Source organism: Limanda limanda, chromosome 14, assembly GCF_963576545.1.
Source record: "Limanda limanda chromosome 14, fLimLim1.1, whole genome shotgun sequence".
Taxonomy (NCBI): domain Eukaryota; kingdom Metazoa; phylum Chordata; class Actinopteri; order Pleuronectiformes; family Pleuronectidae; genus Limanda; species Limanda limanda.
In genome coordinates this window covers 5,407,427-5,435,362 of record NC_083649.1, presented here as the reverse complement: position 1 = coordinate 5,435,362, position 27,936 = coordinate 5,407,427, and the positions used below count along the sequence as shown (strand labels likewise).

General features: G+C 42.4%; 1 protein-coding gene across 3 annotated transcripts in view; it reads left to right on the top strand.

Moving 5' to 3' along the window:
- The window catches only part of cadm1a (cell adhesion molecule 1a), a 347,324-nt gene that overhangs the window by 289,909 nt on the left and 29,479 nt on the right, over positions 1 to 27,936 (top strand). For all 3 annotated transcript variants that reach the window (XM_061085532.1, XM_061085533.1, XM_061085531.1), the window contains 3 exons: positions 4,696 to 4,792; positions 10,335 to 10,507; positions 22,031 to 22,120. In XM_061085532.1, coding sequence (XP_060941515.1) covers positions 4,696 to 4,792; positions 10,335 to 10,507; positions 22,031 to 22,120 — 360 coding nt within the window. The remainder of the gene's footprint in view (positions 1 to 4,695; positions 4,793 to 10,334; positions 10,508 to 22,030; positions 22,121 to 27,936) is intronic.

Genomic DNA, 27,936 nt, shown 5'->3' with positions numbered 1-27,936 from the left:
CGTCTCTTCCATCTTGGCTTTTATTTTACGCGTGTGTCGAGCAAGTTGTTTATTCCCTCACACTAACACTCACTAGAAACAATAAATTAATTGGATTTAATTAACTGGCTGTGAACTACTGATGTCAACACACAAGCAACAGTTCAGTTCCTCTTTCAGTTTTTAGGGCTAAAATTCGGACTGATTTCTGAAGCACGGACATGATATTGTTTAATTTAATGATGTTTAAATTCAGATCACTGCTCATATAATTTATTTCAAACCAGTATATTAACATCCAGTAATGATGATTAAGAGAAAACATAAATGTCGGTACTGTGTGTTTCCTCAAACATTGACGAGGGTCTTTGTTTACCTCGTCTGCAGAAGGTAGCAGGCGTTCATTCGAAGCTGCTTTGCATTAGAGGCAGTTCTTTATTTCTAATTCCCTCTGTTTGATAAGGATAATTGGTAATTTTCAAAGGGAGCTGAGTTTTAATTTCTCCCCATTTTGCCTTTTTGAAGCTACCGCATCATGCTGTTAACACGAACTCGACCTTTCCTGTACGCATTTCAAATTAAAAGACCTGGAATGTTTCCTTGGATAGCGACCCCTCGTTATTAACCGGGCTTTTATTGTGCAACATGGTACATCGCTGTTAACTCCACTCGGCTGAGATATGAACACACGTACCTGCGGAGACGGAAATAGGACAAGAAGACATTAGACGGGTAATCTACGACAACAAAGCATGTAATTAAAGTGGTAGAAATGTCCTGCCCTTTATACGACAGGCACCAGGAGATTATGGTCTTTGTTTGTTCATTTGTTTTAATCGACGACAGGTTTTTTTACAGTTTTTACTGCATTTACTGGCAACATAAATATGAATAAAACTAGAAGGTCAGGCAGAGCGTGAATCTACCTCCACCACGGGTAATGTCACATCTCGCCATTGTAAAGTAAGTGGAGTAAAAAAAAAAAACGATAATGCTCATTTATCTGGACCTGCTCAAATACTGGTCATACATATCGAAACAATATTATATTATAGCCCCTTAATCTTCATATTTCTGTGATGCTGTTTGACATTTCCAAAGATGCTTCCACAGGTTCTGGCCATTTCCACGATATCTATATAGCATCAGAAGTCGCCTCCATCTCTGTGTTATTTCATTTCCACTCACTATATTATCAACTGTATACGATCTATATCTCACAGGGGCTGAATTGACTAGCGTGGTTTCGCTAACAGACAAGTGTCCTGTTGTAAAAATGCTTTAGGAAGGATTTCATATACCGCTACACCCCAGCTTAACATGGCCTCCCTGGTCCTTCCCCTTTAATTAGCACGGAATTAAATCGTCCTCTTGATGAACCTTTCCGTTTGCATATCTGTTCCTCTTTTAGGAAATTACAAACGACAGGGCCCGCGAAGCAAAGCCTGCGTTTTCTATTTCTACAGTGAGAGTGAAGTTTAATTACTGATTACTGAGATAGATGAGGACGAGGCGATAGACGATTTCCACTGAATCACTCACCGTGTGGGCAATCTGTGAGCGGAACGGTGCACGTTGTGTCATGAGAAGAAGCTTAAAAGAAAAAAGCCCATTGTTAGGGAACAGCATAATTGAATAAGCCTGTAAATGTTTGTGTGTGTAAACAGAGTAGAAGTAGCTTGGCTCTGTTGCCCGGTTGTTTACCCTTAAGGTCAGCTGGCAGATGGATGCTGCCGTCCCGGTGCTCGCGAGGTGAGGAACGCTATAAAGCAGATAATCCAGTCGCCATAATGATAACGGTCCTCTTGCATACTGGAGACACTATTTCATTTCCACTTAAAGGGACTCTTACCTTTGTTGCATTTTTACACTTTTTTTGGATAAGGTTCAATTGGTATTAATAAGGTAATAACACTCTAAAATGCAAGACAGACCCACCAGGAGTAAAAACAAACAATTATTTCACTCTCATAATATTTAGTGAAAACTTCAACCAATAAAATTCTTCGAACCGAAGGACCTTATTGGCCGACAGACCTGTCTGTTTGCTGCATGGACATGCAGGTTTTCCGTCTGCTTCTTGTGGCGCATTCGGGCCCGCGTCATCGAGGCATGTGAATGTAAATGTATATAACTTACAGAATCCATTGCTTTGGTAAACAAAAACTCACGTGCGTGCGCGGAGGCAGTAGGTCGTAAGTCTGCTTGTAAATAAAGTTTCTTCAAAAAAACACCGCGGATGGGAACGAGGGGGGGGGGGGCATTGGAGGAAGGCGGGATGATTTGAATGTGCTGTAATTCTCAAATGCAACAAAGGTAAGAGTCCCTTTTAAGACGCCGGATCCAGCTCTGCCGACGGAGTCTGTGTTTTCTTTCTTCCACCGAGCGGAGACGAGACAGCTCAGCCATAACCACTTGAGCCAATCAAAACAACCTGCAGACGCCAGGCATCCGTCACGTTTAATGGCGGCGCGATGACAAGGTCAGACGACGGCGTGGACAAAAGGAAGAGAGTTGCAGGACGCCGTGTAGGGCCTGCAGGAGAAACCGAACCAACGGGTTGCTGTCTGAACCCGTGCATGCCCAATGAGCATGAGAGCTGGCTCATCGCCCGCGTGCTGTCCATCACCGAGCCGGAGAGCCGGCCGCTGACAGGCTGTGATTTAGACAGATGGACGGCCAGACATGTGCTGTTTGCTGCCGAGAAGGTCGGACAGCCGTGTGGAGCTTCACCGCCGGCTCCGACATCATAACTCACGGCCGATTCCTGCCGTCTTACGGGTTGATTAAAAATGCTGCAGCAAATTGTGCGTTTGGGCCATAAAACCTGGGGAAAGAACGGAAATAATTCATATCGGGAATTAGAGAAAAGTGTGATTACAGCATTTGAACTCAGCAGTTAATCTAGTGTGACGTGACTCGAGTCCTGAGGTTTTTATCGGCAGCGTCTAATCAAGGAAAAACCTCAAGTGTATAACATTTAGTCAGTGAACAAACTCAGACTTTTTTACCCTGAATGTATTTGGAGAAATTAGAGCTTGAGGAAAATCTACTGTACTTTTCATCAATAGTAATAAAACAAAACTCCTATTTATTGATATATATCGATTATGCTTTGTGAAAACACAGTGAGGAGAAATAACCCACAACCGATCCACCTCAGATTTGTTAAACATTTCGTTGTTCATCACATAGGAAGAGTTTAAAACCACAACCTTCACTCAGGAGCAAAACTCAGTCTTTAAAGGTAACATAATATGGCATTTATTGTGGTCATTATTAATATCGACTGATATCTTCATGTAATTTCTGACTGTGGTATTAAAGTCTTAACGATGCAGGTGCTCAACAAATCCTAAGTCAGTCTCAGCGGTCAATTATGATGTATCACTTTTTTAAATAAAACTTACAGGAAACATGAACATTACTGTGATAAGTACTTGATGAACCTAAATGAGAATCCTTGGCCACATCGCCCGGAAATGTTTTCTATAAACAGAAATTAATTTCATTGAAACAAAACCATATATGTTATTTTTCAGCATTATCAATGTTTCAAAGTTGTAAATCAGCTCAGAGCTTCTGTGGCTCTTTCTTCTGTCTTAATCTTATTTCACTGCACTGAATTCTATCTAAGAAGATGGATTGAATAAAACATAAGATTTGTGTCCATAATAATAAAGGATCATCCCTCACACCAAGATGAAAAGGGCTTTGATAACACCAGCAACAGTCACCGGATCGGGGACAATAGAAATTCCATTGTTGCAAAGAGAAGCTCGGCAATTATTTGTCAAAACAACATTCTTACGTGTTTGTGTTGTAACTTCATCAGGTAACGACCTCGGACTATCTCCATCTCCTGCTCCTGCTCCACGTCCCTCACTCCCCAGAGCTTTCACTTGTACTCAGGTGATAAGTTCATTTCAAATTCAATCAATCACATGTCGAGGGTCGACCCCACACACATGAGGAGGGATTTGGCACAGTGGAGGAGCGGTTTGGGGTCATGAGTCAACAAAACACCTTCTGAGTTTCAGGGGTTCAAATCCAATACAATTCAAGTCAATGGTGAACGATTCTTCAAACAGAATAAAGCAACAGAAAAAACCCACGTCGGTTTGATCATGTCAGCGGAGAAGTAACGTGAGGAGCCCGGTGAACAGTTTGGCTTCAGTCAACGCTTCACACTTCCACCTGTTGGGACATGAACCTCGAGCATCTGTGTTCAAGCTTCACTCCTGTTTGCTCGTCCACCAGCCCGACCTCCATGACCTAATGCAGATGTTCAGCTGCGAGTAACACACGATAATAAAAGTATTTACAGCACGGAACCATTAGTTAGTTAAAGTTAACAAAGGTCCACATGGGATTGTGGCTACTGGGACCGGTTTGTCAAGTCAAACCCATCGGCAAAGTTTGATCATTTTGAAGTATTAGTTGTGAAAATGAATCATGACCAATGTTTGCTGCACTTGGTCATAATTTGTAAGACATTGGTTTGTTTCTGAACTGATATAAAGAAGAATTTTGCAAGTTTACAATGTGAAGTTTAACTACACATTTATAGACAATTCAGGAACCAAAATCCCTCCAACCAGGAGGATATCTTTGCCAGTAAGGTCGTACTATCATATGAATTTATGTGTTCATTTCTCCCTCTCTCTTTCTCTTTCTCTCTGTCTCTCTCTCTTTCTCTCTCTCTCTCCCTTTCAGACAAACCGGAGGTCAAGATTGTGGTGGAATTTCCTCAGGGGCTGACCAGGGAAGGAGAGAACTTGGAGTTGACGTGTCAGGCCAAAGGCAAACCCCAGTATGTTCTACACTTTCTCTGACACACACACACACACACACACACACTCATACACACACACCACACAACATTCACGTTTTAACCAATTAAAAAAGTCCAGAGGGAGGGAAAGCAGAGCTACCTGCTCACAGATGCACATTTATATATTCATGCACATATCTCCACTCTATTCCTCAGTGTGTGCATCTCTGTGTGTGAGACTCCGTCCTTCACCGTTTTCCTTTTGCTGCCGAGGAGACGTTGAACTTTTGCAGCCGCACGATGGTTGAGTTGCTTCAAAAGGAAAAGGAAACGTAAACATCTCACATCTCACATTTCCAATATTCAGACAGAAAAGATAAACTGTTAGCTCTGCCCACAGGATGCTAGCATCATGTTGAACTTTCACAAACTGTTACCACTGTAAAAACATATATTTACATCCGCCAAGGAGATGGATTTCCACTAAACTTGGTGGAAGGATGAAGCCATAACATTTTGATGCAGAATTTGTTCTCCTTCTTTCACATTTTCACTGATTTCTCTGGGAATTGTTTGTGGATCTTGATGAAAGCAATCAGGCTTATTTATAGGACTGAGCGTGTGAGATTTTGTGCAGCTTGGTTATATTTGAGGGGATTGTCGGCCTTGGCAAAGGTATCAATGCTAAAAAAATAAGGAATATTAGACCCTGAAAGAACATAAAATGTAGAAAAACAGAGATAATATAACCATGTGTTCAACTTGACGACTTAATAATCGCTTGCATTTAATTTAAATGAAAAATGCAAGGCTACCTTATGGTAGGGCTCATTCTAAACGGAGCGGTGTTTGCACTCTGGAATCTGACATTCCTCATTGTGTCGGTGCTGAATCATCCTCTGACATCAACAAGAACTTTTATTCTATTTTTACGGGAAACAGATAATATCAAACTGTTTATGGCCCAGCTGCTCAGAGAGCATCTGTAGCCGCTCGTACCCGACAGAATATATTGCCACTGTCTCCAGATGGTTTAGAGGGAGACAAGTTGAACAGAGCACTACAGGATCCTCTGTTCTTTCAATCTTGTGTCACCGATACATTTCCAAAAGAAGTTTTTTCTTTTAGTTCAACCTACTGTGAACTTTTGACTTAGTTTATTTGTTTTGCTGCTGTTTCAGGTTGAAATATTTGATCAGTTCTTGATCTCTCTCAGTAACAGTTAATGGAGGCAACTGTTCAAGACTCATTTTACTTAACCGGAGCTTCTGACATGGGAGAAAAATGTCAAACAGGACTTCCTTGGTTGTTATTTCTTTATCTGTAGTCGGTGTGGCCTGTGGTGAACCTCAAGGCTCCATCCTTGATCCTCTGTTGTTTGTTTTTATTTCTATATGAAGCATATTTCTGAGCCAAACACAAAATCAGCGCTATGTGTGATAAATTCCTTGCTACAATCAATAGGTCAACAACCCAATGCCAAACACCCTGGTCTCTAAGTTCTACAGCTAAATGAAAATGAATTAAAAAGTATTATAGTTGGCTCTAGGTCCATCCAAGAAACCTCAACACACCTTTAGTCATTACAGATTTCAGCTTTTCAGCTTTTAACTAATGTAGAGACAAGATCATGTGACTTCTGCCCCTTCAGAGATCATTAGAGATGGTCCTCTTTATTATAAAGTTGATATTATGCAGCTTGTTTATTCAATACATTTTAATCCTAATTCTTAGCTTCCACCTCTCAAATCGAACCCTAAGAAAAATATTTCTTTTGAGCCCATGGGAGTCAGTCAGTCCCTGTAACCTGCCGAACCATCAGCTTTGGTTGTTGTTGAATTAGAAATAATAATCTGGGTCCAGGAAAGATAAACATCACAAAGAAAACCTGGTGGGTGAATCTGAGAGGTGCAGGTTGCTGCATCCTGTCGAGAGGAAAACTTTGTCTGCCACTGTGTGACGAATGTTACTCAGAGACCTGAGGCCGGACTGTTCTGAAGGACCACTGCTGGATACATAATCACATAATTGAACGGTTGCTATTTTCTGACTCCGGGTCTTTCATAGAGAAAATTTGAAACTGGCCTGTAATTATGAAATACATGAGAATTACCATGTGATATTTTGAGCTGGGGTTTAATTATCACTGTTTTAACGGCGGAAGGCAGAGCTGAGAGGAGCATTAATAATAGCGGAGTGGCTCCTAATATCTGGTAGGTGCAAATTTACCGGGATGTCATTTCAATAGGCGGGAACAGTGTCCCTTTTTTTTTGTGATGAGTGCTAATTTTCTGGAAATATAAAGGGAGACTTTGTCAGGTTGAGAGAATACGTTGATGGACTCTGGATATTCACAGATGAAGTTGATGAAAGTTTGATTATTTGTGGTACAATCGTCATTTAATTTTAGCCCTCGCCTTTATCTCTGTTATTTCTCTGATTTGAAGTGATCAGAAAACTCTTGGCTGTCACTCGTCAGCGTCTGTTATCTGTGTCTGTAAACTCAGGTGCTGCTTTGTTTGGATGACGGCTCTTTGAGATGAGATTTAATGGAGAGCAAATGAAGCCATTAGAACGAGCAGGAGGGAGTGGGGGTGCAGGAGCTTCAACACAAACCGTCCAGACATCAATACAGTTGCTGTTGTTGGTATCAATCACATTAGTGTGTTGATGAGGCCGTTCCAACATGAACTGAAGAAAAGAATCATTAGACGAAGCTGTGAATATTAGATTAGAATCATTATTGTGACTCTTGGGTTTTCTTTTCTGTGTGCAAGTAAATTCTAATACAGTGATACATGACAACCATAGGTTTCATTAGTGGCTCTGGAAGTAGTGAAGTATAATAGAATGTTACATAAAGGAAACCCGGATGATTATGATATTTCCCCGATTTTAACGAGAGAGCTTTTGTTTCCTAACCACAGAGGGAAGAACGGAAACACTTATGTGACAGATGCTGTGCCGCTGCTAATGTAGTTAACAGTTCATTAATTAAAGCAATATTGCTTTTCATATTGTGCATATTTTTATAGAGAACTTTTTCTTTTATTGTCATATATTTAATTTGATTGTAGCCTTCAGTTTTTTCCCTCATTGCTCTCGTTCTCTGAATTCCTGTGTTTGTCTTTCTCCTTGGACGTTTTACAGTTATAGGCCAAATATGTTTCTGAAGTATGAGGGTTAGGAGGATGATGAAGAGGAGGATGAAGATATTTGTTTACAAAACAGAACCAATGCAGGACTTTGAATCGACTTTAAACTTGACCCAAACTTTAGCTCAATCTACAATCTAATCTCAAACTGTCCTCCCTTGGCAGGAAGTTTTTCTCCTTGTGAGGCTTTAAAACTCTTTATGAATCTCTGAAGGGTAGAAGTACAAAAACATGCAAATACACACACACAAACACACACACACACACAGACACACAAGGTACCGAACACTGTGTACCTTTCTAAAATTCCTCTCCTCGCCTGCCCCCCCCCCACAGTTTTTCATACTTGGCATAGAGACAAGCGCGCTACCCGTATTCATTTTATAAAGATGAAAACACAATCAATACAGTGAGCCGGGAATTGGAAGTCATTTTCATTAGAGCTGCTGAGAGTTGTGCAGTCATTACCAGCAGATAGCACCGGGGCCCCGGCTGCCGGCGGCCATTTGTATTCCAGACGCCTGCCCTTCTTCTCTCCTTGCAGCCTTTCCTCTATCTCCGTCTATCTGCCTTCACTCCTCACAACATCCCATCCACCTTTTTTCTTTCTTCGAGGTCATGTCTTTCCGTGCGATGTTTGGAAAATATCTTTTCATTGAGCTCATCTGGAGAACACTTGTAGTACTGCTCGGTGTCAAGCTGTCCACAGCAGCCGCTAAAGCACGCCGGTTGTTTGTGTTTGTTTGTGTTTTCCATTGAGCTCCAACTGCTATTTCATATTTTTCTCTTCCTCCTCCCCTATTTGCCTGCTCCCTCCACGCCGAATGCTTTCAAATGAAGGGAAAGAAGTTAAAACACCACAACAAAACACAAGGAGAGAGAGAGACCATCAGCACGAGCTCAGGGGAAATAACAGGAGCTGGCGCCGGCCGTTGCAAGTTGCAGCGGCAAAATAGAAGCGTTTTGTCTTTCTCTCTTCTCCTCCGCCCTGTGTGACTCCGGGCGCCCCGAGCTCATTGTCATAAAAATGGAATCTGTCACCCCCACTGTAAAACCTCCGTCAAGGTACAAAGACGAACAAATACAGACGCTGGGTGGACGCCCACCTACACCGAGACACTCATCAGTATACAAGCGTGGAAAGCCTGTAATTTACAAGACAAAGCCACCGTGGAGTTATTGTTGCTTTAACTCGACACAAAGGGAAGGATGTCATGTCTTGTTTTGTTTTTTTTTATATCCTCGCTCTTTTTAGCCTCTTTTCTGGCAAGCAGCTTAAAGGCATGTGTGCCAGGGTGAGGGAATAGACCTCAGTATTAGAAAAGGCTCGGGACGATGGAGCGAGTTCTACTTCATCAAACAAGAGGACGTCAGATTGATTGAATGTGTTTAGACCTTAAGGCCGGCGCATGCTTCTGCGTTTTCACAGGCCCGGAAGCGTAAAGGCCTTCCGGGCCCCTTAAGTACTTACGTATCCCTTCTTACGTGCTTACGTGCGTCGCCCAATTTTTCTAACTAGACGGCAAAGCTCCGCAAGTGTAACGTAGCCGGCAAGGCTGTGATTGGTCTGCTAACTACATAATTTCCGGAGTCGCATTTCCGGTTCATGCCCGATAATACCGGCAAAACCACGGAAGATTTAGAAGAACGAATATGTACCAAATAGAAGAGCACTTGGCAGAAGAGATCTGAAACTATGACCACGAGTATAACCCGTCACTGACCGGCGGATTTGTCCCCCAGAAAAAGGCTTTGAGGAGCCGCAGTGGCGATGTAAATAAACCGCTCTTCTTCGTGCCACACACAAAGAAGAGCCGACTTCGACAAAAAAACATTACTCCGCCTAGTGGTCTGGCGGTGAATTGCTTTGCATCCAGCGCAACGCTTGGAAAACCATGAATGACAATGAGTCCTGCGTCACAACTGCGTGAAAAGCCGCAGACGCCGTTGCAGATGCATGCGCCGGCCTTTAGATTGAATGTAAAGATGTACGACATGTTGTCTCTATCGCCTCCTAGTGGCTGGCTGCAGGGTTGGTCATAAACTCTGCCACCTCCATGTTAGCCGATGGAACATGCACCAAATTAAAAAGGTCAAATCCACGTGAAATACATTTTTCTCATAGATTATTTCTAACATTTTAGGAAGGACTTCTCACATTGATGTATTTTTACTGCAAGTTTGGTTTTCATTAGTTATAAACATGCAGCTGAGACTCGCCTGCGATTGGTCGAGCATATATATATGGGCGGGACCCCGATAGTGGGAGGAAGTGGGGACGTGTCATCCATCTTTATACACAGTCTGTGGTTTAGCAGGTTTAAAAATCCTCAACATTTTCATATCCTGGGTTGTGATGAAGGGACTCAAACTCTTTCCTCTGATCCCTGAGATCTCACCGTTCCATCTGTTCTTCTGCTTTCCAGGCCTCAGCGGGTGAACTGGGTCAAGGTGGACGATGACGTGCCGTCACACGCCGTCATCACCGGCGGCGATCTCTACATCGAGAACCTGAACAAGTCGTACAACGGAACCTACCGCTGCGTGGCGTCCAACTCAGTGGGAGAGTCTTTTGACGACTACATCCTCTACGTCTATGGTACGAGGAGCTAACACTCACCATCTCAACCTTTACCATCTCTCTCCTGTATCTCTGTCTTGTGTCTGCTTTTCTTTCTCTTCTCCTTTTGCTTTTTAACTCTTCCCTTTTTTCATCCAGATGTACACTCTTCAAGATATGCAGTCGTTTGCTTGTACGCAGTTTGTCTGAGATATTCTCGTGTTTGAAAATCGCTAACCTGGCAGTTTAAACCCCTTTTTGGATCAGAAGTTTAATTTCAGTTTTTTTGGAGGATTGTCTCATGAATCTTAAAAACCAGAATTGTCAAAAGATTTTTGAAATTGGGTATTTACAAGATTTGTGTGTTGCAAGCTAACAACACACTCACACAATCCACACTGTAGTGTTTCAGTACAGGTGCAGAGGGTTTTTATCTTGCCACTCATGTATTTAATTGCCACGGGTAATCATACACTATGTGGTTAGGTCTAAGATTAGACTCGACTACATCAGCCCCAATGAGTCACTTCCTTTCATTTTGAATATATGGATTCATGCGCCACGTCAAAATGGCCTCAGATGTAACATCCAACCCCTCCTGTGCTTGGACCCTTGACTCTGCTAAAGAGGAACTTCTTATATACATGAACCTAAATAGAAAACCCAGCTGGTGATTAAACGAATGCACCCCCGACAGAAGCTCCACCTCCCCACGTTCATCCACACGCGTTGCCAAGGCGAACCCCTGATCTCTATAAATTGGAATTAACCGCCACACACAACGCAATACGGAGCAAATGTGTGAAAAAGAAAAACAACTGTTACATATCTATTTCCAGCGCACGCACAAAATGCACAACAAGCTTGATCAGGAGGAGATATTGGCAGATTTAGACATATAGTATTCAGGATTAAAATCGCCTAAAAAGTCAGTTTTCCTTCCACAAACCTGGCTTTTCTCTTTTAAGCTGCTTCCACCAAACTTCTGCCGGGTTTATTTATATCCGTGGCTTCCTCGCCGACCTTCCATCCTTCTCTTCCCTCCCCACGGATTTCTCTGGCCCTCATAAGCATTATCTAAATATGCTTTTATGCTGTTGATACCAGTAACATTTTCTCCCCCAGAGCAGAGCATTAGACTCTAATGTGGTAATTTTCCCTCGGCCGAAAACGACTTCACTATCACTTCTGGGACACCCCCGATCCCACAGAGAAATTATCTGGCTGCTATTGTCGGAGGGAATTAGCCGAGTGAGAAGAGTAGTTTTTTTACGTCGTCGGGGGGGATGGAATGGATGCTAACGGACACCAGCTGAATGGATGTTATTTACAGCGGAGAGAGCTGATGTGCTAATGATGAGTGCAATAAAACAACGGAGCAGCTTCCTGCCACCTGCTCTATAAGAGCTGTTAGTTTAAACCCACAGTGCAGTGTCTATATTCTGTTTTTTTTATCTCTGCAGGAATCACTTTGACACGTAGATCTTTGATAGACAGGAAGTTATCTGCTTATTACTTTTATCTGAAGTAACGGTAGGTAGAACATCCTGTATATCTGTAGTCCTTCAGTCAGGAAATGGGTATTTAATCTACAAGATGTGCAGTATCATTGTGTATCGGCTTGTGAGGGATTTTCCGATTAATACGTATTGGCCATATATTACGTCTGCTCTATTTCTGATCCTTTGCTAATTTAAAACCATTGTGCTCTGTGTATAGCCAGACGTGAGCTTTTTTATTCCAACTGAGATGTTTTGCATTCACACTGATCCTCTAAAACGCTGCTGACAACTGCAATTGTGCTTCAGCTCTTGGTTCGTGCTGTGGTTGAAGACGAGTCGTCCAAATCCTGTCCAAGCCCACCTGTCACAACAGGTCCGCGCTGACAAGCTGCCTGCACAGGGCATTATACAAAATATACACGTTGTATTTTAAGAAACCAGGAGAATACATGACGCTGGCAATGGTTTTTGAATGGAGAGATTAATAAATCCATGAAACAGGCTCATCTGGGACAAAAGAGCTATCGTTACCACCGTTAGTCTGATGTGTCAGCGAATAAGCAAGGTCCGGAATCTTATGAAACTGAAGATCCAAGAAAGTTTAAGATTAAATATGTAGGTTATAAAGTTGAGATGAGATGAGAAGTTTAATTTTTAAGTGACAGAGAGGAAAAAGGTGTGTGTGTGGTCCAGGTATTGCTCATGTTGTGGGGACATGATTCTATCTACACATTATGGACTTTTGTTGTTTTCCTCATGGGGACAAAAAAGCAAGTGCTAATAACGTAGAGCGTTAAATTGTAAGATGAAGGCACGCCCACTTTTGCATTTATTCCCCCACTTAACTCTGTCCTATAAAAATGAAGGTTTTAATTGCCAAAAAAAATCATTTAAAAATTAAGAGGAAGATGTGTTTTCAGGTTTGAACGAGATGAAGTTCAGGTTAAGGTGAAAGGAAAATGAAAAAAAGTCAACACAATGTCCTCTGAAGTCATAGAGACTTTCTGTGTGTGTCTGTGTGTGTCTGTGTGTGTCTGTGTGTGTGTCTGTGAGTGTGCAAATGTGTTTCTAATCAGATCAATTACAGCCCACATTAAAGTCTCTGATAAGAGCAGCTCTGTCACTTTAAGCCGTCGTATTGCCGACAGTTGCGTGATCCTCACAGTGTAACTTTGCTCGAAGATGCCGATGAACGCTCCGGTAATTGTCGCCTTTCTCCCCTGGCCCCAAAACACCAAATCCCAATGATGTGGGCTGCAAGTTGCCTCTGTCTCATCCGCCCACACGTGCCCCCATGGTGACAGACACACAAAGCAAAGCATGGTCACACAACATATGGACGAAAAGGCATTGCACCTTAAAAAAAACAAAAAAAACGCCACCATTAAAGCCACAGGAGGGCTCCATCCTTTTAGAGCCGGGCCTTTGATGACTTTGATGTGTCTGTGGCCCCCACACGACTAATGTCCGCTGTAATTCAACAGCAAATCATGAACCAGCCTCCGCCTTGCTAATGGGAAGACAGGATGTGGTGGCTGAGCTGATTCTCACATTATGTTCCAGTCTGCCCCTCCACACACACATATATACACCCCCCCTTGCTCTTATGACACCACCGTCCTTAATGCACCATTTACCTAAACAGAAGCTGAAGGAAAGCATGTGCCTAGAAACAAAGAGGCTCCCTAGAAAGAACACCAGCATGTACTCTCTCACACAGCTGTGTAATATAAGATCCTTTCACAGCTCATGTACTGAGTCAGGGTCCCTGGGGGTCTCCAGCTGAACTCTGGTGGGGTTCGTTTGAGGTGTTAAAAGCTAAATGGACCATTTACAGGATCTTGTCTTATGTCCACTTCCTCCCACTATACGGCTATGAAGCTAAAATATCCCGGGTACAAAAGGTGCCATCTTGTTTTTACAGCATCGAATAAAAACCACTTAAAGCAACAGAAACCGTATGTGAGAAAAAATGTATTTGACGTCAAATTTGATTTGTGTCCACGTCCCGAATCCTCCAGGGGGCGATCAAGACACTTTGGCCTTGCTTTTGTGGAGCCATTCATCTTTATGTGCAGACTATATCTATAATACGCTGCAAAATCCTCTGTTATGTCCCGTTTCTGTCTTTTAATCACCCTTGATGATGATTTGTAAGTTCTGCTTTCAGTCTTCAGCATTTGATTTTCCCCACTTGGCTCCGTGTTACAAATCTTTCCTAATAAGTCATTATCAACTTAAAGAACCTAGAACGACAACAAGAGGCAATAAGGTCTCAGGTTTCTCCTCCGTCCGAACCAAACAGACCAAACCCCCTTCGGACTATCTAAAGTGAATTAAGGAGTTTCCTGAAGAACGAGGTCCATTAACATCTAAACCGGGATCCCCTCCCAGCCGTGTTGGAAAGTGATGAAATAGTGATGAAGAGCAAACGTCAGTCGAAACTTTGTCAAAACTTTCCAGCAGAAGAAAGAAAAACTAGAAAAACCCGCATGTTCGTAACGGTTAACTTTTAATTTACCAAAATAAAATCAACACAAGCTCCCAGACTGAACATTAGAGCTGTGTAACCTAATGATGAAGTACCCCCCGCCCCCCCAGCTCAATGCTCGACAGGCAGCCTCCTCCAGCCTCCCCTCTAATACATCCGATTCCAGAGTATTGTGACCCTATGTGATGGAGAACACCACGAGCCTGGCCGACACTAACAATGTTACCAGAGAGGAAAAAGAATGCCGTGTGCACATATCCGGCTCTCACTGCTGCTCTGACTTCTCAGGGTGAGAAACCAAAAACCATCGGGGGGGGGGTGTTCCCTCTCGGAGGCGAGTGAGACCCGGCGCCGAGGGGTTTGAAGTCGTTTACAGGCCGACGCTCTCCCAATACCCGAGTCTCTCTCTCTCTTCCAGCCGGCTCCTTGGCCACCACCGGATGTTATTGCACGCCAGCAGCATGTGTAGTGACCCTGTTGCTCTCAGTCATCTTCCTACTTACTTTACGCTTCTCCGCCCGTTTGGAAACACATGGGAGTCGCTTCAGAAATCACCGTCAGCGCTTTTAAGTGGCATCTCCATCTCGTGTTCCGGAGGAGCAAAGTGTCCTGAAACATTCCGTGTGTAAGTGCCATCGCGTTTGCCGTAATTGCACTTGAGTGGAAGTGAAATTGCTGTGTTATGAGGAGGGGTGGAGGGGGGGGGGAGTAGCTCATCACGCCCCAAAACAAATTTGCAAAGAGGTTTTGAATTCAGTCTGTGGGATCTCGAATTCCATAATTTCTCTGATACACTAAAAATGTCTCCAATTCACTTAAAATGCCATGTAACATATATTTTTTACATACGTCAACAGTCAAATTATGACAATATGACAAAAACTACCCGTCTCTTGCAGATCACTGGATGATAAACTTGAGCCCAGGTTTTATTCTGAGATTCTGCAGTGAATTAAAAAGGTCTGAGATACATTTAAAGCTCAATAAAAACGTACTTGAACGAAATCCAATTCATGGACATTTTGAAGAAATCATGTTTTTATCCAAACAGGCAGGGGATTATTCTATCTTGTTATTATCATGTATCTTTTAGTAGCCTTTATTGAACCAGGTTTGTCCAAAAGAGATAAACAACAATATAAGTAATTAACAGACACACATTATTAACATTTAAACACTTTCACACTGACAGACTGGACTCAGAGGATTTTACCAGAGCTTCAAACTCCTTCAGCTTCAAAACCTGGTCAAGTCTTTAACTTGCCTGAAAACCTAAAAACTTTCTTCCCCAAAATTCAGTCCAGACTTTTCGAACAACAAATCACAGAATGTCCACAGAACTGAGATCGCGAGCCAATCCCAGTTTGCATTGAGAGGGGTGGGCAGATTACTGAGATTACGCAGGACATGCACTTGGAGACAAACAGATTTCAGTTTCAGGAGCGATTTCCATCTGTTTGAAACTGAACACACCGACCAAGATGGCTGCTCTCGAGCTGGAGAGAGAACTCTGTTGAATTAGCTTGTTTGCATTTTGGAATTCGAGCTGCACCCCACTCACAAAGTCGAGAATATCACCAGCTCAGATCCTGACAGGGAATAACGAATCGCTCTTGAAGAGGTGGGTTGAATTCTGTTCTCGGACCTGAAATGCACGGCACAGACTCGTTAGGCAGGTAGAAGTTTCAAAAGTAATTTATTGCAAACATGAAAAAAAAAGGGGCCTGGGGATGAAGGGGCGAGTGCTGGGATGTCCAGGCGGAGTGGCAGCCCGGTAATGGGTTCGATGAAGCGGAGCGGGCGAGTCTGGAAGACGGGCAGAGTTGGACCGGGAATGGCAGATGTGGCTGAGCAGGACAGGCGGACTGGAGCTGAATCCAAACAGGTGGAGCAGCTGCCGGTATCTGAGGCGCAGGGAGAGAGAGAGAGAGAGACAGAGAGAGAGTGAGAGAGAGAGCACAGAGCAGGAGAGAGAGGAAACCACCGGGTCAAAGAAAACAGGCGAGAGGAAAGAGACTGTGGCCGACTCGATTTACTGTACTGTTACACGGAACAATCTGGCAAAGGCTGGGGGGGTCTGGGTTTATAGAGATGCACCAGGTAACAACACTCACACGCCAGACGCACACACAAACACACACACACACAAACACACACACAATGAAGACAGAACGATGGGGAAATAAATGAAGAGAAAAAGGTAGAAACAGACGAGAGGACCTGAACCTGACATGACGAGGGAAAACTCATCGGACCGACAGAGCTTAGAGGTGCTAATTGGATATTATGTCAAAAAAAGAAGAAGAAAAACAAATGAACCATAAGGTTTGTCAGTGTAAAAAAAGAGATATATAAAAGGAAAGTTTTGTGACGAGTCGCAGCCCGACACGAGGCAGCGCCGAACACGTCGTTCAACTCCCACACTGCTATGAGTCACTAGGAGCTTACGTACACTGCCAGGCAGAATGTTGCCGTAGCGATGCAGGAAATGAGAAGATGTGCAGCTCAGACGTCTGTGATGAGCAAGAATGTGTGTTTTTTATTCTCAACATGTGAAAAGGTGATCTTCAGTGATCTGATTAGAGTCAAAAGACAAATGTTTAGTGTCAGTGTTCACTCACTATCAGAGGCAAGTGGTAAACAGCCACTTTATCATATTGCAGATACATGTAGGACATCAGCTAATTCTAGACTTTATTGTCCCTTTCTGGGAATTTTTTTTTCATTTTAAAGGTATTAAATGTAAATGAAGACAAACAATGTATCTACACTTCCTCCCATTATCAACAAATGAAGCTCAAACATCATGGATTCAAACGCCGCCCTCTTGGAGCCGTGCCCTCGTCACTCTCAGCTGTCAATCATTAGGTTTCACCCTTTTTATAGCATCAAGTTAAAAAATTAAAACCAAATTTATCAGAAACATGAACACTTCAAATGACAGTAACCATCTTTGAGAATAATTTGATTTACGTGTACTTTGAATTTTTAGTGTGCTCCATGATCCATCTGCTAACATGGAGGAAGAGAGGTTTATATGACCTATACTGAAGCAAGCCACCAGGGGGCAATCAAGATGCTGTGGCTTCACTTTTGTTGAGCTGTCATGTCGTACATTTTTACATTATTTCTTGAGAAATTCCCGGAAAACTTCAAAAATCTTGTAATATTAAAGAAATGAACTAATTGCTGGATCAGATCCATTTAATGGAACCAGCTCTAAACGTTAATGGGTGTTTTTCCCTTTTTGCATAATCCTTCTGTGAAGTAAGCACGAGTGATAATAGTGTGAAAAATATGGAATCACGACAATAGTATAACATCAGCCCTTTTATAGTTTATAGAAATAGATTAAAGTTGGGTCCATGTCCCATTGGATAACATGGATGAGGCTGGGTGTGTGTCAGGATTATAAAGACAGCTCTTTATTGAGATTACTGACACAGCTTTTCATGCAGATTTAAAGACGCCGGTTGTGTCTCTGTGTTTAAAACAGGAAGCAAGTTTCACCGGTACGTTTACGCGACGCATCCTTCGAACTCCTCTCGCTCGCCGCGTGTCTCGGAGCTTCTTGAAATCCGTCTCCGTGCGCTCGGACTAGAACACACTGATTCATGCAGCTCATCAGTAAACAAGGCCCGGTGACTCAGTGGGAGGGAGAACACATTCTGCCTGTCACATCTGAAAGTCAATGAGCTCCAGTGTTTCTTTGATACATCACATCGGCAATCCACTAGAAGAAGGGAAGGGTAGCGTGTGTGTTTGTTTGTGTGTGTGTGTGTGTGCCCGGATGGACTGTACAATCAGACAATACCAACACTCTTTCTTTTAATCTGTTTATTTTTTTTTTCTCTCCAATGTTAAGTTTTTAATGAGTTGTTGACACTGATGATCTCAAACATCTGCCGGACGCTCACTGTTCATGATGGGATAAAACCAATTAGACAGCACCACCCCCCCGAGCCGGAGTCCGTGTGTGAAGCTCATCAGCTCCCGGCTTCGTCTGCCAGCCGAGCCCCCCCGACGGATCGAGTCTCTCTTCCGCCTTTTGTCTCCACATCGGTCCCGAACAGCTCCTTTTGTATTTGTCAAGGTTGTTTGTTATTTTTTTTTAAAAGGAGCTGCTGATGGTTGACGGATTGAAAACATACTGTACAACCGGAGGAGTTTGTGAAATCGGACCCAGATCACCTGAAGGCCACGATTTGCATTTTAAAATCTGCTTCTTGAGTTTCTGAGCGGCTGCACGCTCTCCTCTGCCTTGTAGCTTTGTGATTTGATTCAGAGGATTTGTGTTACTGTGAAAAGACTTTTGTAGTGACTGTCAACATCTAATGCCCTCGGGGAAGACGACTTTTAAATGATAAACAACCGCTGCTGCCCCAAGGGACCACATTACAAACAGCAGGGGGACTTCAATCATCTCTTTGAATTTTGAGTTTGCTCTCATTTCATTGTTTAGCTGTGTTTGCTTGAAACGACAACGATCGTTTTGCTCGTGGTCAGTGTGGAGAATGAGACTGAGGCTGGTGTCATTTCGTAAAGAGCTGTTTTAGAAAATATTTACTCAAAACAGTTGATTTATTTGTGGATTATTGACTCTATTTGGATTTATTTTCAACTTGGAAAATGTTGAATCACACACCGGGCTCTCAGTTTGGTCCATGTCCCATCTGCTAACATGAAGAAGGCCCTTCTGCAGCCAGCCATCAGGTGGCGATCAAGAGGTTTTGGCTTCACTTTATATATCATCCATGGTTCAAACATAATTTTGGAGACTGTAAAGCACGAATGCTGTTCTGTACTTTGGCCATATATGCCTTCCTCTCACCCAGTGCTGGCTCCAGCCCTCCTGGCATGTCCCTCATGATCCGCAGTATTGATAAAGAACGGATGCATGTTGATCATTTCCAGCGGCAGGATGGTTTATTTTGGACTATCACCTTCAAGTAAACTCAAGTGGCTGCAGTATCAGTGATGGAGGAGGGAACAGCAAGAGTGTGTTCATTGATGTGATTGAAGTTATTTGTATTTGAGTTATTTCCCCTGAAAATAGAGCTATTTGGCAAAGTGGGATAGGATCTAACAGGCTGTGGCTATATATTTGTTCTTGTCTTTTTATGGGAATTTTTTCTTTTACAATTCCAAGATATCTAATACATCCTCATGGTTGGTGTGGTCTTTTTTCAGATTTTGCCAAAACGCTACCAGATTTACTTTCCGCTGGTTTGGTCCAACTTTCTTTTAGAATTTAGCTCCTTCAGTCAATAGTTTGAGTTTCTCTCTCATGGTTTTCATTCACACTTTGCACTTAAAACCAGACAGAAATCATTCAATGGTAGATTCCACTGTGCCAGAAATTTCAAGGCCCGCTGTTCTTGAAAGCTGAATCATAACTCTGACGCTGTGGCCTTAGCTTTTAAAGAAAAGCCATTTTGGCACATGTGCTTCATCCAAGAAGCTGAAATGCTGATTGAGAATGAGTGTGCAGATGTCCTTTGTGTTTCCACGTTTAGAAACCCAAACGTTGATATCGTGACATTCAGCCTTTAAAGATAAGGAAAGTCATACCTGCTGCAGTGTTGTCACTAGTGCCCCCTGCAGGAAACGAGTGGAATAGCTGCAGTGTTTCCTGTTTCTCTTAGATATATTCACAATGTTTACCACCAGTTAAACAGCGTCCCACCTGCCTCCTTAGATTCCCTCTCCTCCCTGCTCTCTGTCCACACACATTTCCTTTCCTCACCTTCTTATAACAGCCTATTTCATTAAGGGGCCGAGCAGCCTTTCTCCTTATCGACAGCCAGAAATTACTTCTTTTTTTTTTCCCCGGCACCTTTTAATAACCCCAACAGGTTTTGCAGCCCGTTCCCAGGCAATCAGAGCAGCATGGGAGGCTTTCTAACCAGGCAGCATTGCCAGCGGCCTCATATCAGTGCAGCCCTGCCACTTCAACAGGGAAAATGTCACTTTTGATATCTCCCCCCTGGTCATTGTCAGGGTGGGGAGTCTAACCCGGCTAATGAAGGAAAAGGGGAAACGCTGTGGGAGGAAAAACGGACCCAGCTTGATGCTCTTTGTTTATTTTATGTTTTTTCATTTCTATGCCTCAGCGGCAGTGACAGCGATGGTTAGAGGCGTTATGCTTCCTGGCCGTGCTTCTGGTCCATCCCGCTCTCATGAGGTAATCTCTTCAAATTTGGTGCATACGTTCACATGGACTCTGGGATGCAGCTGATAACAATTTACTGGTGAAAGCTCAAGGTCAATTTAACCTCACAAAACATATTTGCGACCAGAATCCATTAATCCATATGCTAATTATGACATAATACACTTAATACCTCTCATAAAATGTCCTTAGTCTTCACTACATCTTTTTGGGTTGTCCGTTTGTCGTGTTCACCCGTTCTTGTCATCACTTATCTCGGAGGAATGTCTGGATGACCTGATTTTGTCTGTCAAAGGTTAAAGGTCAAGGTCACTGATGGTTTTTATTTCAACTCAAGCTTTAATATGCAAATTATGACAAAATGCCTTTTATTAAATTATCTTGAAGGTCCATACGTACACCAGTTGATTATATTTGGAACATGCATCCACAAGGATTGATGGACAGACTGATCAGGTTTTGTCGGTCAAAACGTTAAAGGTCAAGGTCACTATTACTGTTTGGAGCATAACTCAAGAATTCATATGCTAGCTTCAATATTGTTTTTTGGTTTGTCTCTCTCTCTCTCCGTGTTTCTATCCGTGCGGTCAGTATTTACGTCTTTCTATCTCGATGTCTCAGGAACACCAGGGGGCACAAATGTCCACTTGACCTTGAAGATGATCCGATGAATTTTGTTGTTGAAAGGTCACAGTCACTATAACTTCGGCCATAACTCCAGCATTCATACGCAAACTCTGACAAGATACCCTCAAAACTTTCTCTTATTCAGTTTCCTCTTCCTTCCTTCCTCTTCTTATTTCCTCTTCCAAAGTCTTTACTACATATCTTAACCGACTCTGAACGCCCATGGATGTAAACTGCAACTTTACTGATATAATGTGGTAACTATGTGTTTATCATTTCCTTCCCTGTGTTTTCATCTACCGCCATTTATCGTCTCGTTATGTTTGAGTTCATACATCACATTTCATTTTATTGAGAACACGCGTTTGTTTGTGGAGACGACTCGCTGCGTAACCACGACAGCTTAAGTGCAGCAGCAGCACGTGTTACTCATTAGACTCTTAATCACTTCTAACCACCGTGTGCTCGCCGGAGACGTGAGGAAAGTTCCCGACACTGATCATCGCAGTCGGCCCGAGACGCGATGATGTGTTGACGTGTCACCGCTGTGTGTACAGTATTTAATCTGCTGTCGCCCGGCTAATTCATCAAAAAGCTCTGCAGCCGATCTCAAACCCACACGATGAGCTGCTGGTCGTGCATCAACCAGCGATACCATCATCTCCCAGTGACTTCACTTTATCTTCATGGTTTTGTTTTTTTTAACTCATTTGCCCCCCCCCACCCCCATCCCCACCCCCTGTGTCTGTCATGTATCTGTCCTCATCCAGATGCTCCCACCACCACCCCTATACCCACCACAGCCACCACCACCACCACCATCATCACCACCACCATCTCCTACCCCGAAGCCAATCAAGGTACAGTATCAACCCCTCACACAACCTGTTTATCTGTGTATGTGTGTGTGTGTGTGTGTGTGTGTGTGTGGGCTCCCTCAGCGCCCCCCCGACTCCATATATCTCCATCTTCATGACACGGCAGCAGTCACATCCGCAGGCTTGTTTTCTCACCCTGTGGTTGAGGTCACCCAGGTCTGTCACAGCTTCTCACAGTCGATTCTAAATGTTATCATCGTTTAACGGGTGGAAATGACTGAGTCGCATCACACTCGCTTCTTCCTGTAATGAGTTTTAAATAAGACTTGAACCGGAGGGGGGGAAGCTTGGTCATTTTACGCTTAATTTCACGTTCACTGATGAAAAGCCGGAGATGCAGGAAAGTTCAGGAAAAGCTGGTAAGTGGATATTGTGTTGAGATTGTTTTGTCATGAGGTCAGAAACAAACTCAGAAGTAGTGCAGCACTTTGGAATATGCGTCTCAGAGAGAGAGACGTGAACTTTTGTACAGATCTAATGACTTCGAATTTTAACCGGAGCCAACTCGTTCCCTCTGTTTCCAGTTTTATGCTAAGCTAGGCTAATGATGCCCTGATTTCACTATTCCTCCGTGTAATCGGCTGTCGTCCGATGATGGTTCGGCCTCTGGGGGCAGCAGCCGATGTTTCGGGGCTTCCGGTGTAGACGGCAGATATCAGGGGCCAAGACTTCATCTTCTGTTCACTGCTTTCAGTCTGAATATAGTTTCTTTCATCACACAAGTTATGATGCATTGATTCTCTTTCTAGGTGTTTTAGGTCCAGACGAAATTTTAGGCTCATCTCTATATTACATTACATTACATTACAATTCATTTAGCTGATGCTTTTATCCAAAGCGACTTACAATAAGTGCATTCAACCCTGAGGGTACAAACCCAGAACAACAAGAATCAAGACAGTACAATTTCTTCGAAATAAAGCAAAACTACAAAGTGCTATAAGTAAGTGCCATTCTAGTGCTACCAAAGTGTAAGTTTCAAAAAGTGGTTAGTTTTTTTTTTATTTTAGTTTTTTTTATTCAAGGTACAGTTGGAAGAGTGTGTTTTTAGTTTGCGGCGGAAGATGTGTAAACTTTCAGATGTCCAGATGTCGATTGGGAGCTCATTCTATAGACAGCCATCTGCATATGAGGGCAGATAAATTAAAAAGCAGAAAGCTGATGCATTTCGGTAGATGTGTTCCACCTCTTTCGTTCTGCGATGCTCAAACGTGATTGGTCAAACTCAAAGAGGACTTGGGGTCATTTAAAAAACTCGTCTGACGATGTTTCAAGTCTTTCATTGAACTTTTAAACTTTATGTTCAAACTTTCGGTGTCACGGTTGCACATTATGATCCACAAGCTCAAATCAAATGCACGAAATGTTCTGTAAAATATTGGTTAACATGGAAACTTGACAGATGAAAATAGACTTTGGTGGAATTTATACGACCTCATCTATCACAGTCAGGAATTATGAGTAATTACAGCGCTCGGCGGCACAAAATGATTTTATGATATGCCCCTGTGAGTTCCTCTGGTTTTTCAAACGAGTGTGTGCTCGTGAATAGCAGCGTGACAGTAAGGTGTGATATCAATTCAAATGGCATGATGGGAAAACCTAATACAAGCAAATAGTAGAAAGGCCATAAATTATGAAACAATGTTTAATAATTGCTCCGTGATTATTGTTCTTCAACATTTACTCACGAATAATATGAAACTAATTTGTTGTTTGTTAAATAAAACACTATTATAGATCAGAGGTGGACTGAGGGAAGCGGCAGCAACAACTGAACAAGAGCTTTTCTGAAAATTAAGCCCATTTCAGAAAAGAAAAGAAAATATGTATCAGGCTCGTTCAGCCACAGAACTCAGGGCTGTTGTGAATGTAAATCTCCGAAAAGACGCTGATAGAAAACATCGCTTTGTGCCTCGAAAATCAGCCTGAGCTCCAAAAACGCAATCAAAGCCTCTCTGACAGACCACTCGATGGGAACAAATCTCACGAGGCTGTCAGAAATCACAGGCATTGTGCTTGATTATGCCATCTGATTGGATTAAAGAGAATAGCTATCTGTGAGGGCTGATTGACGGCTCCTCTGCCTCGGATCAAGGAGTGCGGAGTCGGCTCAGGCCCGTTCTGATTATAGCTCTCTTGACTGATCCATGCTGAGATCTCCGCTGATTTGCAAAATGATCCAGTTATTTCTAATGTGCCTGCTGAGAATTATACAGTTATTGTATAGGTAAATAACACTAATAAGGACGTATATTCATATAGACGGTATGTGCAGAAAGTAGAGATGAATATATTGGAAAAGCAAAGCAGGGTCATGTGGCCTTTGCTGCTGCAGCCTGACTCTTTCTGCTCCGGCCAATAGTTAATTGTGGCATCGCCTGTAATAGAGAGATTTATAGATTTGTTCTTGCACTCTACTGTTACATAAATATTTCAGTGGGTTTATAACAAAAATAAAACACGAGGTAAACACAGCATTCTTCACCATGGAGACAGGTTTATTGGTTCTGCTGGTCGTCCTCGCCGGATGATTTTTCTCTGTGATGTTTTATATTCATAAAACACCTGTATGTTGTTGTTGTTGTGAAAAATGTGGGTATAATAAAAAACAGTCTAAACTCAGTCTATGGTGGATCAGCTAATAATGGCGTCTTTAAACCTAATGACCCTGTGGAACCTTTAAAGGGGGTTTTAATGTGTCATTAAGGTGCAGTTGCAATTTACGTCCACAGAGGCCGCTGTTGAGCAAATGTTTTGATGTTGCCATGGAAGCATGCCCATGGCAGCTATCTGTCATAGAGGTGATAAACACTGGCTCCTCCACGTTAGCAGATGGGACTGGAACCAAACAAAAAATCTAAAAGTATACATCAATTAACCTTAACCTAATGATGGTTTTGTTCATTTTCAGTTCTTATCACACTGATGCTGGTTTTCATTTTTCTGATAAATTTGGTTTTAATTAGTTGTTTGATGCGATAAAAATGGTGCGAAACTTGTCAATTAGATCACCAGCTAAAATGTCAGCGTTTGATAGGAAATATTTGTTCCATTTTTGTCCAGTGACGTGGAGATGCATCATCCAGTTTCATTTACGGTCATGAGATGAAAGTTGGCGCAATGTCTTAATGTTTCCAGATATTGAGAGTAAGCAGAATATGATCGTAACCAATAGAAACGATAGCCAAAATGAATATTCAGTAAATTATTCTAAATGCATGTAAAAGAATTCTATACATTTGGGTAAAAATTGATATATTCAAACTCTTCCCACTAATTTAGTTTGGAGCTTTCACCTGTCTCCCTTGTCGTCATACATCGTACAGGATGTGATTCATAGACTTTGCTGTGTGTCTCAAGTTCTCCTGCACATTTAACGACAGACTAACATCAAAATAATTTAGTAGAAATGAAATGCAAAGAAAGTCTCAGACCCGGGGGGGAAAAAGCTCTTCACTGGAATACAGGAAACTTACAATGCATGGCAGTCACTGCACTTACTCCATATAACTACAGTGTATTGGCAGATTAGTTCAGTCCCGTATATGAACAGGACTCCACCTGATGAGTGCCAATATTTTCAGATTGAAACAACCCACTTACAGTTTCTGCCAGCTGTCGTCTCCTCGATGGCTTTCAGCCGTCGGGGGTTTTCCATCATTACTGTGTGTGTAGATTGAAGGCAGCAGACACGTATGGCCGTAATACGTTCTACCATTTGATTTCATTTACCCTCGGCGTGCCAAGCAGATCAGAGACTCGCTGCCAAATGAATCTATCAGAGCCCGGCTGAATTATTTCGCTTTTTTTCCTAATTCAATTCCACATTAGAGGGAAAGAAGAGAGTACTTTTAAAAAATCTATTAGAGCCTCAACACATGGCTCTTAAGTTTAGAGAGTGACAAGGGGAAATGACTAAATTGCTATTTTCACTACTAAAAAAAAAACCCAGTGCTGACCAGCTCCTGTAATTAGGACAGGCAGCTAAATAGTCTTTTATATTCCTTTTCTCCTCCGTCAAAATCCTCTGTTTCATTTCCTGTGTGCTTTAGATTCTTTTATTATTTCCGTGTCAGTGTGGATGACACATCTTTCTTGAAAAGCCTCTTTTTGGTTTGGTGCAAATCCCCTGTTGTCGTAGCGATTCAACATTCAACCTCTTTCATATTTTATATCTGTCATCCCATCGCCTGTCTCTCCCCCATTGATATAATATGACTGATCATAAAACAACTAATACAACACACGGCTGGAAAAAAGAATGCGGAAAACAGATAATAAATGTGGACCTGTATGCAAATCAATCAGGCTACGACCTCTAATCCATTAAAGCAACACTATGTAACTTTTATTGAGCACCAGCGCCCTCTGCAGCCACATGTGGGGACTCATTCTGTTGGGATCCCTGTCTGAGCGATGAAGTGGTTTTCATGTAGAGAAGAAACATCGGAACTGAAATGAAACACAACTTTACCCATGATCCTTGGCTTGTGGAATCAGAAGAGCTGCCGCTTTAACAAAACCATCAGACTCTGGTTATAATTCTTCATATTTTAAAAGTTACCTGCTGAATATTGGAGATAAACGCTGTTTTTTTAATGACTCCTAAAGCCCAATTCATTTTGCGTCAAAGCGTACAACTACGAATGCCCGGCCTATGAATTTCGTAGGCTACGGGCAAACTCAGAATTTAATTTGTGAGGAGTGGGAAAATTCTTCATATTCTGAGTCAGTGAACCATCAAACTCATTTTAAAGCTGCTGTTTTATGGTAAAAGCAAAGTTTTTAAAACTCGAACTATAGAAGCAAAGAGGAACAAATATCCTCTAGATTTACATGAACATTATGTAGTAAAGAGTTTTATGAATTCAGTCCTCTTGACTAACACGTGCTCTCAGCGTATGATTCTGTGCGTTTGTTCCCACTTTTTCCTGTTTGGTTCCTTGTCCATTTTAAGAGTGGAGCCAGCCGGCTATAACTAATTGGATCAAGGTCGATAGCAACAGAATAACGGCCCCAAGAGAGCATCAGTGATATTACAGCACTCAGCCGCGTCATGGAAACACGAGTGCGGAGCCCAACACATCTTCTTAATGTGGGAGTATATTGTCTCGTGGAGGTGTTACTGCTCCACACATTGACTAAAAGGAGATGAAGCTCGTAAAGATGAGGCCAGGAGGTAATCAGGCAGCACACAACATTTGGGAAAGTACCACTAGTGAAGACACATTTGGACGCATTCAGCTCGGTATTTACACACACGCTCATATTTACACTACACCAGCCACTGCACTGCATAGTGTGAGTTCAGCTGTGTTCAAATAAGGGCTGTATTGTGCAAGTAAATTGTGTTATTTATTTATTTTTGTTAAAAAGTTGTACATGCACATCTTTAAAGAGAAAACTCTCCCAAAAAGCCCAAGTCTGTCTGAATGAAAAGATGCTTTTATCTCTTGGTGCAGCCACAAAAAGGCTGCCTTGTGTTTGAGTTTAGTTTTACTCGGTTTCACAGATAAAAGAAGATACTGTATGTGTGTAGGAGAACGCCTGTACAGTACCAACTTGTTTTTCTCTCGCTTCAAACTAGATTAATGATCCTCAGCTCCGCTCCCAGCTCTGTGAGGCGGTTTGAGGTGAAAGTTGAGCATGAGTATGAAAATGCAGCATTTGTTTTGCAGGCTTTTGGTCATAAACAAAGTAAACGCATGACTTAAAACCTAAAGATGGTTACTAGAGGATCACCTAACTCTTAGAAATACTTCCTCTGGGGTCCATGTGTTTGCAGAAACTCTTTT